Source organism: Scatophagus argus, chromosome 8 (assembly GCF_020382885.2).
Source record: "Scatophagus argus isolate fScaArg1 chromosome 8, fScaArg1.pri, whole genome shotgun sequence".
Classification (NCBI taxonomy): domain Eukaryota; kingdom Metazoa; phylum Chordata; class Actinopteri; family Scatophagidae; genus Scatophagus; species Scatophagus argus.
In genome coordinates, this window is record NC_058500.1 from 21156093 (window position 1) to 21173599 (window position 17507).

At 39.6% G+C, this 17507-nt stretch overlaps 1 protein-coding gene across 4 annotated transcripts in view; it reads left to right on the forward strand.

Moving 5' to 3' along the window:
• Positions 1 to 17507, forward strand: part of LOC124063494 (plexin-A1-like) — a 279266-nt gene that overhangs the window by 220548 nt on the left and 41211 nt on the right. For all 4 annotated transcript variants that reach the window (XR_006844116.1, XM_046397214.1, XM_046397216.1 and 1 more), the window contains 6 exons: positions 295 to 446; positions 1986 to 2106; positions 2489 to 2625; positions 4909 to 5076; positions 11992 to 12085; positions 13852 to 14088. Coding sequence is in view for 3 of the 4 variants with exons in the window: in XM_046397214.1 (XP_046253170.1) it covers positions 295 to 446; positions 1986 to 2106; positions 2489 to 2625; positions 4909 to 5076; positions 11992 to 12085; positions 13852 to 14088 (909 nt within the window). In the remaining variant the exon portion in view is untranslated. The remainder of the gene's footprint in view (positions 1 to 294; positions 447 to 1985; positions 2107 to 2488; positions 2626 to 4908; positions 5077 to 11991; positions 12086 to 13851; positions 14089 to 17507) is intronic.

Genomic DNA, 17507 nt, shown 5'->3' on the forward strand with positions numbered 1-17507 from the left:
GGAGGCTATTTTGAGACTTTAACCCAGCTGAGGGACAGCATATGAAACTGTGGATACAGTTCATGTCCTAAGTGTGTGTGTTTGTGGGCGTGTGTGTGTGTGTGTTTGTGTGCGTGTGTGAACATATGTCTTACTGCAGTGGTGCAAAATATTGATTCTGTTTTTTGTCTTTTTCCTTCATCATCACCTTTACATCTTCCTGTTCTTGTGCCTCTTTTCTATACCTTCTTCCCCTGTTCCTCTTCCCTCCTCCACGCAATCCGACCTCTGTCCTCCATCCTCTTGTTGGTCCAGTTGTTCCCTGAGACGGGGCCTCGTCAAGGGGGAACCAGAGTGACCATCCTGGGGGAGAACCTTGGTCTGCAGTTCAGAGACATCCAGATGGGCGTCAAGCTGGGCAAGGTGCCCTGTGTGCCTATTGAGGAGGAGTATGTGAGCGCAGAGAGGTAAGTTATGGAACGGAGGGCAGGACTATTGTGCATGCAAGCACGCACACCAAACGCAACCACACACCCACATGCACCAAAAGGAATGAAAGTGGCACAGAGGTATGTACTCATATGCCCACAAAACACAGACAAACAGATGAATGCTTTTACAGACACACAGGCTGCATTTGTCTCTCTTGAAAGCATACACACTCACAGATCCGAGGACACACTCCAAAGTACCCATACCTCTCTCATCATGATCAATCAACTGACAGCCGCATCCAGCAGCTGAAAAGACAGGGTTGACGTCAGGGTTTTTTTTTTTTTGGGTGTGTGTGTGTGTGTCTGTAAATTCCATCTGTTGTTCCCCTCCATTACTCCCTACATATGCGCTTTCCTTTATCCTTCTCATCCCTCCATCCTGACATTTACTCCTCTGCAGGGTCCTACACGGCTGAGGAATTGAGTTCACGCAGATCAAACAATCTCTCTGTAGTGTAGTTAGTTGGGAAATGATGCATGTTGAGATGGAGGGCATCTCTATTCAAATATTACGCACACATGACTTATTTTACACATTATCCCTGACATCTCTGCACCACTTCAAACATGTCTAGGATATTTTTTTTTTATTTTATATTCTTCCCCTTCCTGGTCTTCTTGTTTTCTTTATTCTTTCTGTCACCCCTTCTGAGACAGTCTCATGTCTATTGTATCAGGTATTTTGGTGCAGAGTACAAAGTCTAAAATGGTTATGTGACTGAATGCTCATTTCATCTTGTTGACTCTAAAGCACTTACTTGCAGGAAGGCAGGTGAAAACTGTATTACTCTTCAATTCACTACATCAGAAACACAAATTGTGAATGTGGGTGTGATGGTTCTTTGTTTGTCAGTTGATGTCCTTGATTTGCTATTGATATTACTGTATTATTTTGTAATTTTGCAAGCTTCCTAATAAACACATATTGTGAATGTGAGGTATGGAGAATATAAAAATAGTATTTTCTGAAATTAATGAAAATCAGAATTAGTGTTAAAAAGTATCAATACCAGCGACTATGGTGGTATTATATTTTATGACACTGTATCTGTTTTTAATTCATAGTTTCCACGGAAAGTGTGACAGTTACTGTTAAAATAAAGCACCTTTATTTTATTTTATTTTTTTCTTTACTGACATTGGCAGTTGTTTATTTCTTTTCTTCTGATTGCACAAACATTCGTGTTACGATGTTAGATGATACAGAGACTGTGATGAATACAAATACAGATAACAGTTTTCTGACTCCATAAAAATTAAACTGTTTTGCTCAGATTTTAAGCATACAGTGGTCGTGGTGTGTTTTTTGTACTATGCCAGCTATCCTATAGTTTTAGGTTTCTATATGTTTTTAAAAAATATCGATTTATCAAAGTTAATTGAATCATAAAACCTGTATGGTGGTATGTATTGCTTCCAATACAAGGCCCTAATAAAAATGTGTATGTTTCAAGGTCAGGACAATAACAAGCTGACTCATCTCTGTTACTCCCTTCCACTTTCCATCCACAGAATCGTGTGTCTGCTGAACGACGCTACCAGCTACCGGGTCCAGGAAGCTCAGGTTGAGGTGTGTGTGAGAGACTGCGTCAACGACTACAGAGCCTTGTCACCGAGGCCGTTCACCTTTGTGGTAAGGATTTTACAAGGACCACAGTGAAACTCTTTTTAAGCATTTTTTGTTTTTTTTAGGAATTTGGTTTTGTGTCATTTTTGCAGGTTTCATTCAGTGCTTTATGTTAGTGACTTATTACCAATATTACCTGTTAAAATAGCTTTCTTTATTTTATTATTATTTTTTTTTTAATGAGACATCTCATCGCCGCTTTCCATGATTTTCAAAATTCCAATGGTCCAGTGTGTGTTTTGAAATCACAGATCAAAATATATCTTTGTTTTTCAGTCTATTTAATTGCTGTTCTCCTTAATGTCTTCTTGATTGAAATTTATAATCATAATGTCTCTGTTATGCTGTCTATGTTATCTAAATGATTTTCTCTTCTTTTCTTCTTCAGACTCCATACTTCACCCGTATCCAGCCATCCCAGGGGCCAATCTCCGGTGGCACCCGGATCACCATCGAAGGCAGCTACCTGAATGCAGGCAGTTACGTATCTGTCAGCATTGGACCACAGCCCTGCTACTTTAAGAAGTAAGAAACATTGTTTATTTTTTTGTTTTTTTTCATTCTAAATTAAATTGTAATTTGTAAGTTCCCCTGGGGGGAAACTGGACCAATCACATCAGAATAGTGTTCAGATAAGAATAAGACAGAAAAGAGTGCTTAAGATTGTAAAACAAATTCATAATAACTTTAGGTACTGTAGATAATATAGAAATGAATAAATAAAGATAAAGAAAACATGTGGCATAAATAAAAATGATCTCTTTGAAGATTTGTTTGTGAGCATTGCCAACACATTTTATTATCACAAAAAATATTACACACACGTGTAAGTATGTATTCTGTGTGTCAGGTTAGGATGTTTGTGTGTGTGTGTATGAGATCATGAATGTTTAGGTGTGTATGTAAGCTTGCTGCTTGCACACACATACATACACACACAGCATCTCTTTGTCTGCATTCACACAAGCATTCCCTAATCTAGTGTGTGCAAAAATCCAAACTATCAACACAGTTGCTTGCATGTCAAATGCACGGATTAGCCTCTCGTAGCTAATCTCTACTGAAGCAACTGTATGCTAGCTTTGATGTCACAGCAGTCACTTCTGTGCCGCAGCCTCCTTGCAGTAATCCAACAGATCCCACTTCACCATAACTGTTCACTCACCTCGGCTCTGTCTTTATCTGTCACACCCTAACTGTGTGACTGTGTTTGTGGCATCGTGTGAAGGTTGCTGGGGCATCTGTTCTTTGTGAATGGGGTTGCTATGGTTACAGGCCAAGGGACTTTGAAGAGTGGATATTGTAGATTTTTTTTTTTTTTTTTTTTTGATCACACTCTTTCTCCCACTCTTTGTGACTGTGATGGTATATAGAGGCACAATAGGGTGTGCAACACTACGCTGAAGTGTATGCACACACAGACACACATTCACACATCCTGTGAAGTCATGGCCCAGAAAAGCAGCCACCACTCAACTGTGCTAAATACATATTAGATAATGTAGCTACTGGGGACTACACTCAAGACTGCATTTGAAAATGTTATTTTGCCTATGGGACATACAAGCATGGACACACACACACAGAGTCATGTTTCCATCACTCCTGGGGACATTACATAGACTTACGTTCATTTCTTCCTGGAGACTTAACCGCCACCTAACCATGACAATAAACATTACCTGCTTAATCCTAACTCTCATCTTAACCTAACTCTAACCTCAGCCCAACCTTAAACAACAAATCTTCACCCTAATATTTAATGATTTATGTCATGGAGACTTAGTAAAGCAGTAGTAATAAGTAAAGCGAGTTCTCACAATGCGATTGTGTAAACAGATTTTTGTCCTCACAACTACAGGAAGACATATATACACACATACACTTTCCATCCCTCCCCCAGTGTTGTTGACTGGTGGCATTGATCCTAATCACTACAGGTATAAAGTTCATTAAACATGCCTTCACTGACTCTGTCTCTTCCTCCTCCTCTTTCTGCCTACACTAGTTTCCTTTCATGTAAAAGAAAAGGGAAAAGATAAAGGGAACATTTATTAATACGGGATGTAAATGTGTAAGGCTGCAAATCGGATGTCATTTTTCAGTCTAAATCTAAATCTAGACAGATCACATGGTAGTACCAGCTATAAATGTGACATGACATGACATGACATGACAGACATGACACACTATGTAAGTAGTGAAAAAGTTCTGTGACTTCTGTGATCCAACAGGCCAGCAGTGTCTTGACTGGCTTGATGACTTAAGTGCATTGGTCATGAGTGGAATTATCTAATCAAATTAGCGGGTTACAATATTGTTTTAAGTGAGTGGGACTAATTGGCTTCCCAGGCTGGACACTGGTAATTACAAGCACAATGAGTAAGTCATTAAATATGTCAATGCTTCAGCTTGGACCTCAGTGTTTAAGGAATGCCCTGGCATGAGAAAGTAATCATTGCCTCTTTATTATTATAATTCTGGTTTTAGAGTGATCAGACTCTGCCAGACAGCCTCTCTGTGCGATATTGTCATGGGCCTCCCTCTGTTGTTCTCTCTCTTGTAATGTGAAGTGTTTATTTCTCCACAATACTTTCACTTCACTTTCCCTCTACATTATTGATTTCATTTGTATCCTAGTTCACAACATGCTCTTATGACATAATCGTTTGGACTCTAGCTTTATGGTGTACCACAAGCTTTGTGGGAATTTAGCATTTGTCTGATTTTGGCCACTGTTTAGCTGTCTGTCTAATGCATGAATGTAATATAAAAGTCCTCAAACTTTTCTTTTGTCTGTCCATTCAGGAGGAATGCCCGTGAGATAGTGTGCATTACACCAGCAGGAATCGCACCAGGCAGTGTGTCAGTGCTGGTGGACATCGACGACGCAGAGCTCATAAACCCAGAAGTCAAGTTTAACTACACTGACGACCCCACTGTCCTGAAAATTGAACCTGACTGGAGCATTGCCAGGCAAGATATTGTGCTATCATTTCCTTAACTGGAATAGTTAGTTTTATTCATTCATTCATTTTGTATTTATGTACATTTATTTATGTTTTCACAAAATAGCAGCATTTTATTGCGAGAGACAGAATCAAATGGCTGTTCATAAAATGAATTCAAGCAGCATTTTAGAACCCAAAATGCTGTTTTGTACTGGAAATTTTTGCCATGCGGTGTGGATGTGATGAAAGGACACTGTCTTGAAGACAGGTTAGGGCCTTGACGTTTACACCACTGCTTGTGATGCATCAGCGTTAGCAGGACAAATCTGAGGAAGCATATTCGAAGCTGACTTAAATGCTAGATGAAAACCCTGACAGCGTGTTTGGATGGAGGTAAATTGACGGTGTCTCTGGAGATTTTTCATCTGAGTCAAGCAAGACATTTCTTAATGGTAGAAATCATCAGCAGTAACAGCAGCTCGGGTGATCGGAAAACATGGAGCTTGTCGGGTTATACAGTCCATTGATTGAATGTTAAGCTAATACTGATTGGCTGATGGTGTGCGAGAATTTCTCTGCCTGAACCAATGCAACTCTGTGTGCTGCTCAGCGTTCCACAGCTTGTCATGCAGCACCTAAATAAATAAAGGCTCTCCTCTGCTTAACATTGAACATAACAGGAGCGTCACTGGGGAGCACAAACACAAGCAAAGACTTTCACATTAAAGTAAATTTACTATCAGGAAGGGCGCACACATATTGTGTCTTCAAGGCTACTCTGTTTGGGAGTAACCTAGCCCTTACCTCAGTGGCTTTTCTGATGCTCCATCCAGCCTGAGTTCTGAGTTCCTGATTTGGGGAGTGATCTTGAAATTGCTTGGACCAGTCAGTCATTTTAATCCTTTCAGGGTGCATATGTGTTTACTTCCCCTCAATCTCTCTTTGAATAAACTGTAATTCTAAATACTCTCTGATTAATGGCACCTGTCGGTCCTCCTGTATTTATAAGAGTTGGATGCTGACAGTTGATGAAAGTCAAGATTTTTGTGCGGAATACTTTTTGTCCATTGCAGATCACCTCATCTGTGGTCATATGTGGTAATATTTAAAATTCAGACCATATTACAGAGTTGACAGTATTAAGATACCCACATGTCTGCACACTTTTCCTCTCACTATTCTTTCCAGTCCTCTGCATTTTTTTAAATTCCCTGTCCTGTTAATTTATTTGAAACATGCAGCCATCATGCCTTATTTCACCTCATTTTACCACCTTCCCTCCTACATTCTTTCATCCTTCTGTGTGTTGCGTTCTTCCCTGCAGTGACTCATCAGTAGATGGTAGCAGATAGATGCAAAGCTTGTTAGAAAAGAGTGTTGATGAATCCTGCCCTGTTCCTTCTGCCCAGTAGGACTGGCTGAGCATCATCTGAGGTCCAATCACTGCCCTGCACACCCACTGTGAGGGTGTTTTTGTATTTGTGTGTGGAGTTTTCAACTGGCTTCTACTTCAGGAAGCACACCTAGGGGTGGTGATCCCACATAAGAGAAGACATGCACGCGTACCACGCTCACTCACTCAGTTGCGCGCACACACACACACACATGCACACATGAACACACACCCCACTGATTCCCAGAGTCCCTGATGTTTGGCCCCAGTTCCCTCCTCCATCTGGCTGAGAAAACCATCGAACAACACACACACATCTGAAATAAGTGAAATAACTGTGATAGACAAGGTGTGTGTGTGTTGCTTCCAGCTGATGGAAGCTTTCGTTTAGCAGTGCATTTCAGCCAGTGCCCTCTCTCACCGTATCACATGTTTGCTCAGGTAGAAAGTATAACGAACCAGTCAAAGGGGACATCATACTGGTTCATGTCTGACTCACAAAGGTAGACACTTTGTGCGAATACATCCACGCCTGCAGAGCTTTATCGTTGTGCTTGGTTGATGACAGCAAGAGTGGATGAAAAACGGTGAGAAGAGAAAAGGTGGTGGTGCCATTGTAATTTTGCTTGGCTGATTATATTCCATTTAGGAAGAAGACAGAGCACTTCAAAAATAAATCAAGGAAATGTGCTCATCTGAGAAACTGAGAAAAGTTATCTGGGCAACAGCAGAGGTTCGAGCAATAATTCCTAAATATTCAAATATTATCCCAAACCGACTGACTATATAAAACAGATTGGTATAGGGGCTTGCCAGTCCTTCAACAAGTACTGCCAAGGTGCCCTTAAGCAAGGCACCGATTACCCCTATTACTTCAGTGCAGCTGTTTGAAGGTAACAGTTACTAAATTGGTTGTAGTGGGTAGTGCCCGAGGGTAAATAAAGGTGTTAGGTAACGAGCAGGCAAGCTTACACGATATCCCAAAAGCTTTAGCTTACTTAAGATCACAGCAAAGCAAAGTTCATCCATCATATGCTCACAAACTGAGTAGAGGCTTCTGGTGTGGTGGCGGCGATAGTTGACTCTCCAAGCTTCCGTCCTTTTCAGCATTTACCATCACCAAGAATACGTCATTTAACCTAATAAAGAGCTGTTGACTTGAAATTAAAGAGCACGGTTGATAACGGAACATTTAGTTCAGATCGTTTATTCAGAAAATATACTTGAGACACACATAGGACAGAGATCAGTGTGTCGACAATACACACATGTTTTGTGTAATATTTTATAGACCTACAGAGGTTTAATAAAGCACAATGGAGCACAGCACAGCTAGCGTCTGTCATTTTGGACTCTCTGGCTCTCTGTCAGCCCTGTCAAGATGGGCTGCATTCTGTGAACAAGTGAGTTCACTGAATTAATTGAAAATGGCACCCTTTTAATGCTGACACAGTGTGTTCATTTATATTACCCATTATTTATTTATGTTTGAATTTGATGATGTCTAGCTAATCATTACCCTTTTGATATAATGAAAACTGGTGTTTTCACTTTAGGTAGTGTTACGTAAACTTACAGATATGCTTTTATGCATCTCCTGTTGTATATCAGTTAGTGAGAGGAGGATTAGACCAAACAGAGGGTGAAAAAAAAGGAAACCAGACGAAGTAGCAAAACAGAAGGAGAGGACCGACACAGCAAAAGAAAGAGGGAGAGCAGACAGAAGAACATTAACAACAGTGGTTGGATTTCCCTAGCTATTCCTGAGAGTTTATCCTTATTGTCCTGTTGTCTGTTCCCTGAAGCATGTACCTGAGCTAAAGAGACTCACTTAGACAAAGAGAGGAGCAACAGGGACAGAGGGACTCAACACAAATATACATCAAACTGAAGAGGAGAGGAGGGGAACGGAGGAGGAGAAAGGAAACAGAGGACAAGCGGCATTATAAGTGCAGTCTGCTTAGTCCCATGATGCATTTGTGGCAATGGCATAAACATCCAATTAGTTCATTTGAGTGTGGCTTGTTGATCATCTGCCAGCATCTCTCTTAAAAAGAACACAATAATAAAATAGGTCACTTTCTTTTTTTCTCTCTTTTTTCTCTTTTGTTAGCATCTCAATTACTATATGTGCAATATATAACATACAGGGAGCCTATACTGAAGTACTGATTATGCTACAATTTGTTTTACGTCATAATAAGGGTCATAATAATATAGTGCGGTGCATCTTACAATCAAAAGAACTGTAGCTAAACATTTTAATATATTCATATAATATCTACAGCTGCTTAATAAATAATGGCAAGAGTCTGAACTAATAGAAGAAGAATCCAAGAGTACGTTCCCTTACTGTGACACATCAGAAAATTAATTTGCATTCAAAGTGGAATGAGATTAAAAAATCATTAGAGATTACATGGAGGTTACCCTACACAATTTTACAATTTCAACTTTCTAACATTAATAAGATTCTGCTGAACAGAAAAGACTTGATTTATATAAAATTAATTTTACCACATCATGGCAGACTTTCATGGCAATCGACCTTAGTGAACTGAAGTGTTTCACTTCCAGTTACTTAAGCTGAAAGTGGTTTTTGAAGATAAATCAGTGGTCACATGGCGTCTCACCAGAGAGTCTCTGTGTTGTTATCCTTCTTCAGTAGAGATTTGGCAAACATATTCTCTGAACTGCAAGCCAAGACAGGGTCAAAGCCTTGCCTGGTGCCCCCTACATGATGTTATAGCAACTTTGTAGTTGCTGTATCTGCCTGGATAAGATGTGTTGCCTGGATCAATTACCTGATTTAGCAAAGACTCAAACTACAACAAAGACTCAAACTACAAGAGGGAAGTCCTACCTTCCTTGTCAGGAAAGTAGAACTCAGCATGCCTCACCCGATCCTAAGCTTGACTGGTGTAGAGGCAGATAGGGTTGTCATCTCTAGCCATCACATTGTGATTCATGCAGTTTAGAAGGAGTGGGTAATTGGTGGAGTCCCCACTCTTCCCATGTGCAGCTAATAAAGGTAAAACCGGTGAAAAATAAGTCCTGATGTTTACGTCAAATGGCAGAAGGATACTTCATTTGGCAGGTCCATCACATTCATATGGAGGTAATACAGACAGACATGCAGGATTACTCAAATTATGAATCCTTAAAGACTGGTTGATAAGCAATAAAGGCATAAAGAACAGGGCAGAGTACTGCCTTCATCTACATTCCACAGTGTACAGGTGTGGAAAGATGATTGGTCAAGATGCACTAAGATGTCTGTTTTGCAAACATTTCAAACAAGATTTTGAGATCAAGCTCCATAATATTCAAAAAGAGCAATACAGTAATACCCAAGTGGGAGGTCAGTCCCCAGTACAGAGTTGTGAAGTTAAAAAGGCATGGCAGTAGCAATAGACCATTCCCTAACTTGAAAGTATCGCCCTGCAGAGAGTTGTTTGCATTGAAGATAGCCAAGCAACAGAGGGAGTAAATCTTTAAAAAAAAAAAAAAAAACACTCATCTTTAAAGTATAGACAGTGAAGGCAACAGAGTAGGGAATTGTAAAAAGAGAATTAGGTGTATTACACCCCACATTCAGCCCTTATGTAGCCTGCAGTAAGATGACATTCCTTTTTTTTAAGTGAGATATCATAACCGTGGGTGTTGGCCAGGGGCATTTGATCTGCAGCCTTCACCAAGGCCCAAAATACCCACTGGATGCTCACTTCCTGTTTTTAAAAAATGCTTGGTTGTCCAATGTGCAGTAAGGGAGCTGCACATTGTTTATGACTTTTTCAAGATAAAAGGTTTCATCTCAGCCTTTTATTTCAGACAGCATTGCGAAAGACTACAGCATCCCCCTCCAGGCAATGCAAAACCTACAGGAAGACACCCTATAGGGAATCTTATAAACTATATTTTTCAGTGGCACAGATAGCCTGGGCAGCAGTGAAAGGAAGTGATCTCCCAGCAGAAAACAACTGAGAGTACTCAGAGGTTGGAACTGCCACTGTAAAACAAGGCAGGCATCAAGAATGTATGATGTCTCTCATGAAAACCACATAAATTCAAAAGTGTAGCAGTGACAAAGGACAGACTAACTCCATTGTCTTTACAAGTGGCAAGAGACCTCCAGTGATAAAGATTTTATTTTATTTTTATACTTAATGATGCATTCTCAGCAGTGGTAGTAATTTTGCATTGTGGATGATATCAAAGGAAACAATTCCACCAATCATTTTGGGGCAGACCAACATGGGAAACCACTGAAGGTTATTTAAGATTTTCCCAACACTTGCCGATTTGACTGGTGGAATTTGCACATCAATTAACTGTTGTTTCAGATCTATGAGCATTTGCCATGATGGATAAAAGAGTGAAATCAAATATCCTACCAAATGTATATTTCTACACCAAGCAGATGTGAGTCTGCCTTCACACACTACTCACCAGCTTGGGGCTTCAGCCAAATTCTGGCTTTATTATTTACTGGATTCAGTCCAGTGACCTTCAGCGACTCAAGGCAAACACATATTTACTCTGTATAGAGATGTGATTAGGCTGTGTAGAGTATCTCTGTGGATCTTTCCCCCTCACTCAGTTTCTCACTCTCACTCTCTCTTTCTCTTTTTTCTTTGAGTTTCATTCTCACATATTCCCTCATGTTCTCATTCTCTACAACCAAACTTTCTTTTCTGTCTTACCTGTACAGCTATTCTTTGTTCTTTAATAAACTTTGTCGGTGCACACATAGAGTGTTGAACTACACAGTTTTATACAAACCATTTTTTTGCAGCTGCAAATGTCAGTGTTAATTCATCATTTTCACATTAGCCAAGTGTTCTGCTCATTATTTTGCAAAAACTGATTAAGGTTTTCTTTTGCCATAATTTGGAAATGTTGTTAATTAATGTCCTTTTAATTAAAGTGTATTGCTAACAAACAAGTCAATGAACTTGATTGCGAATATATTTCATGCATTTTTGCCAAAAAATAAAAAAATAACAAAAAATACTCATGCAGTACAGTATTGCTTACAGTATTACAGAACTTTCTGATGGTTAGAGTTAGGCATTCACAGCATTTGGTTTTGGCTGACCAATAGTCATGGCCTTGGATTAAGAAAACATCATCAGACTTACCTGAAGCACAACAAATCAACATGTTGATTAACATTATCAATTAAAATCACAGTCTTAACCAAAGGTCTTTTTTACTTAAATTTAGCCACACACTGTGGACCCCCATCTTGAGTTTCAAAATTCTGTGCTTTAGGTCCACACCAGCCACAGGGACATTGCCTGTTATTATAGGCAGTGATCCAGGCAGTGATTATGTTAAACAGCACAAAGGAACTGGGAAAACGAAATAGTAGGATGTAAATTTTGTTTTCTAATTGGTGATTTCAAAATCACATTTACTACCTAAGAAACTGAAACAAAATATCAGGTAGGCATCAAAGAAAAATAATAGTATTTTCCTTTAATCAGATTGCTCACAGTTACTTAACTTCTTCCTCTGCGTCTCTCTTCCTCTGTGCCCCTACAGTGGTGGTACTCCGCTGACAGTGAGTGGGACCAACCTCGCAACGATCCGAGAACCAAAGATCAGGGCCAAGTATGGGCAGGCGGAATCCTTTCATGTGAGTATTGGTGTGAATGAAGCACTCTCACCATACAAACACACACGCAAGCACAGCACAAGCACGCTGATCAACAAACGTATTCACTTCCACAGGCACAGCGTTAGCATACTCAAGCTCATATGTTCAATATAAATTCATAATAGAAGTACATACAGTATATAGTCTTCAGACGTACACATACAGCATGTGTCAAATGTATTCAGAGATATTCCTTCACGTACAAGCACATCTGCAGACATCTTCTTCTATATTGCTGCCGAGGGTGGCAGACAGTCTGTCTCTGTGTCTTGCTCACGTCTTCTCTCTCTACAGCTACAGCTTCAGACATCTGAAACTACCTCAGGCCGCAAAGCTTTTCAAATGTCACCGCACCACATGAGTGTTTGTGTCACAAAAAGAAAGAGTCCACATGAGAAAGGCTGTGTGTGAGTGTGTGTGTGTGTGAGAGAGAGAGAGAGAGTGAAAGAAAGTGAGACACAAAATAATTTGGGGAATGAAGAGGAAGAAAAGAATCCATGTCAAACCTTAAATTCCATTTTGAGTTGAAGCGTATATGAATTCTATAGATAATGCTCGCAAAACACTTTGGTGATTGTCACTGTGAGCTGAAGCTCTTTAGTTGTCAGGGTTAAGGATTGAACTTCAAACAATACTAAAGCATTTCAACCTACAGATAAAGCTGTCGTTTATTACGGCAAACAGCCTCCACAATGCATGGCACACACCCTTTTACCGAAGTGCTACTTTACATTTAAAGGACTGTGCTGATGTTGTTTTTTTTTGTTTTTTTTCTTTTTCGTGTTGTCGCTCATTTAGTACAAATCGTGAATACCTAACTGACAGCCATTTTCCAGAGTCTGCTTACATTTTTCAATACATTTTTCTAGGCGGCCTTTCTTATTCATTACTTTGACAGCCAGCTTGCAGAGACTGGCTTGAGATGGGTAATTCATCATAATGAACAGCATCATGTGTTCAGAGAAAGACTCACCTTGATAGAATAGCAATGCATTCATTTGTTTTCTGAAAATAAAACATGAAGGCAAACAAAGCATGGTGTTCAGTTCATCTGATATTTACATTTCTTCTTGGTGTTGACGTTGGTGAATCAGCAGGGGTGAGCCTTGCCACAGGCTGGGGTTGATTGGCATGAAGTTGTATTTTTTGATTCACTTGTTTGTATGCATTTCTAGTTTTTCGTTAATCAAAAACAATAAAGCTATTATTCAGAAGCTTTTCATCTGCAGGCAAAACCTCAGTGTAATCAAAATACATTTGTAGTAAAAGGTCTAAAATGTGCACAAAAAATGGGAGCGTTTTTAAAGCAGTCCTGTAAATTGAAGCAAACATGATCGTAACTTCACACATTCATGTACTGTTCGAAGCAATCGTGTAAACCATACAGTTCATAAATTTGCATTCAATTTATATTTCCAATAGGTATAACAGCATCGCAATTTTCACACATGGCACATTCTAAAGAAACGAAAAGAGTATATAATGCAATAATATATATAATGTATAAAAGAAAATTATAGTCTGAAGATTATTCTCAGGATTTGAAAAGAAGGCAGAGCTGCTGGTTTTATACCTAACATTTAGTTTTAAAGGGAACTGTAACTGGATTATGAAGCAAAGCTTTTAGATTTCAGTCCACATTTACTCTAGTTTCATACAAAGAAGCATTTTTTTTTTATTATTGGGGATTCTCTCTAAAAACATGAACCATAACTCCTTTTTTGTTTCCCCTCTCCTGCTCTCAGAACTGTACGGTGTATAACAACTCAGTCATGGTGTGCCTGGCTCCATCGGTGGCGGATTCAGACCTGGGTTTTTCCGAGACCGGCACCGGCCCAGATGAGATTGGGTTTTACATGGACAATGTGAATTCTGTGGTGGTGGTCAACGAGACATTCAGCTACTACCCTGACCCCGTGTTTGAACCGCTGAGTCCCTCTGGAATACTGGAGCTCAAACCCACATCGCCACTCATACTCAAGGTCAGAGAGGCAGAGGTGTTAGTGTTTTAAGAGACATTTTCTTATTTCACTTTATTTCATTGGTGCTCTGGTTTGATTTTTTACCATACAAACAGTATCACGACTTATCTAAGAAGCTTTCTAACCAGCTTTTAACTCATCGGGGACTTGCAATGGAGCTGTGAAGATGACAAGTCTTAAGTGCATTGCCTTCAGAAAGCTTATGCAGTGAGAATAAGGCTATTGACACCTACACAGAGTTGAAAATAACGATCAGTTTTTCACACCAATATAAATTAGAACTTTTTCAGTGTGCTTCACACTAGATGAGCAGTTCCTTGTGTTGCCCTTAACTCGTCCAAAGTTGAAAATACATAGATTGGGAAAACAATAGAGTTTAGAAAACAAGGTCTTTTTTTTTCTTTATACCATGAGCTTTTCCTGTCTGCAGAATCCACATCTCCCTACAACCTGTTGCTAATTAGCTAACTACAGGCATGTTAAACTAAACTGAAAGTAATCTTGAGATTCTTGTATTTAGTAAGCTAGATTTCACAGCTAACATTCGCTAATCTTACATTGGAGCAGACAAACAAATCTATTCCATTCTGGTGGTGTGAACAGCTAACACAATGTTTTTTTTAAATACCAATGATTTTTAACATACTGGTGATGCTGGGTAGACATAGAAAAAAGCGTGTTGAAATGCAGAATGTGTGTACACACTTTCTAAATATTTTATTTGAATCAAGAACTCAGGTAGTGCTAGATGTTTTTCTCCCAAGGTTTTTCTACTTTCAGATTGACTAGGAGAGTCTCAAACATATTGAACCTATCTTGTATTAATAATGGCAAAGCCCACGTATGCCAACACACACATTCTGACATCTTTTTTTCACACAAGGGAATAAAAAAACTCGAAAATATGTTTACAAGGTCTCTCAGTGGAGAGAAAAAAAAAATCTTACAAATTCATCACTGAAAGCTGAAAGCCAACATGCACACCTTCCAAGGCCAATTTCTGTCCTTCAGTAACTAACAGCACCTTCTTTGACTGCCATCCTCCTCTGCAGCCTCGAGCCCTCTTAAATAACAGTCCTTTCAATTTGTGTAATTAATTTCTGGTGCTGGAAGGGCAGTGTGGAAGCACAGTCCAGGAGATTTGGATTTTATTGGTTTTTATTTTCATTAACAGTGACTGGACATAAGTATATTAAAATTAATTGGCAATTTCGGAGTTGTGTGTGTGTGTCAGAGTGTTATCTCATGGAGCTCACCTGAAATGTTTAGTCAAAGAGTGACTATAGAGGAATTAGAGCGGCTGTTTGGATGGGAATACACTAATGCCAGAGTAAGTGAAATAGCCAGCAGATCAATGACTGGAAATAACTTAATAACTGCTGACACTGTGTGGGCTATGCAGTGGATGTAGTGTAAAATGGTTTTACTTCATCTTTCATGAGAGTGTATACTTTGTACTGTAAAGGGACAATATATTTTTTTCTTTTAGATCAGTATCTCATTGATGTGTTGCATTGAATTTGCATTGAATCCAGAGTTCAGTGCGTTTATCTTCTGCCTGAATGTGCCTTGACTATCTCTTATGTTATCACAGAGAGTGTGTTACGCCATTTATTTCCATGAAGAGATCGAAAGCAGCGTAACCATCGCAATTTATTTCTTAAATGATAATTTATTAGCAAAGAGCTTCTCAGTAATTGCCAAATCTCCTGCTTGGCTTGTTGGTGGAGCTGCCTACCCACTGGAAGCACTGATGAGATGGACAAAAATGCAATTTGGCGGGGTGGGATGTGGGGGATGCATTTCTCAGAGATGCGTACACTGCGCTTGCCACGCAATTAATTTCTCATCTGAAGTGTCGAGTGTGTTTTTACCGAGGTTTGTTAGCAAGAGAAAAAAACATTTATCTGGTCGTGGTGTTTCATGAGTGCTCCCCTGTGTGTGTTTGTGTGTGTTTTGAGATCGTGTCCCCGCATGATGCTTCTTGTCTGTAGTGTGTGTGTGTGGGGGGCAACAGCTACTTATGTGTGGCTTGAACTCTGCATGTGTGGCTCGGAGGCTGTCTCTGTGTGTGTGTGTGTGTTTGTGAGATGGAATGGGATGCATGTTTACAGGGTTGCAGAGCGCGGCTGGGTGGTGGCCTGCAGAGACGATGGGATTGGAAAACGGAGTCTGTCCCTGCGTCCCACTGCTAAGCCAGCAGGAGACATGGCAGCTATCTCCTCTCTCTCTCCCTCATTCTGCCTATCTGGCTCACTCACCAGCTCTGTTTTCAGCTCAGTTCCTTTTTCTTTCTCACTTTACAGTATATCCTTTTCATCTTTTTCTACCCCTTTCATAATCTTTTCTCTCTTCCTTGCGTCTGCTCTCTTAATGTGTTCCTGCCATGTTTCCTTCTGTCTGGTTTTATTTGAATTCATCTTTGCCCCTCTTGCTTTTGGTTTTCCTGACATCACGTGGGTTCTCTCTTTTCACACCACTAACTGCGCCTGTGTGTGTGAAGCTGGAAATAGTGGACGTGATATTGAAATGAAAAGCTGGAACTGAAATTGACAAATGTTAGAATTTATACACCTGAAGTACAGACTTCAGGTGTATAAATTGGTGCATGGAATCCAGTTTAGTGGACCAAACAGTAATAGTTTATGGCTGAGAGTTGTTGTGTCTCTCGACCACCTCTAGTTTTGCAATTTTCTACCTTCCTTTTTGTGACTCATCCGTTTCAAATCGGAATAAAAGAAATGTAATTTTCCATCCTATACAACGGCGATTTAGAAAAGGCAATCAGATAAAAAAAAAAAAAAAAACAAGAACAGTGTGCTGGGAATTCTACAGTTGGTGCATGCAAATGAGTAAACAAGCAGTTTAAATCATAAATCTTGTGATATTTTATACTGTTCTCATTGTCAGCAAAAATATAATTAAAGGCCCAAACCAGCAATGAATTGGTCTCATTAACAAGTTTTATCTTTTAATCCAAAGCCTGATATATCTTCTTCCTCTGTGCTAGAGAGCTCCATTGTTGACTATTCAGAAGTGTGAAAATCAGAAGTCTTCTTGTTCACTCTCATTTACTCTTGTTCAAGTAAGGCTTGTTAATACCTTCAGTGTGTGTTTTGGAAAGTTTGTGACCTGTGTTAAGTGGGATTTGACATTAATAGGAAAAGAATTGAGCATCGCCAGCCGCATTCTCATAAGAGCGTTTCTAAATGAGCAGTTGTATTGTGCGGTTCATTTCTCTGCATTTATTTAGAGAGAGAAATGTGATTTCCATCCAACAACTATACCATCAAAGTCATTTTGAAGAAGCTCATTGTTACACTGAACCAGCTGAAAGTCATCTGAGAGAAGGTGTTTGATGATATCTGTAGTTACATCTTTCCTCCAGCTGGATCAGGTATTACAACCATCTGTATGAA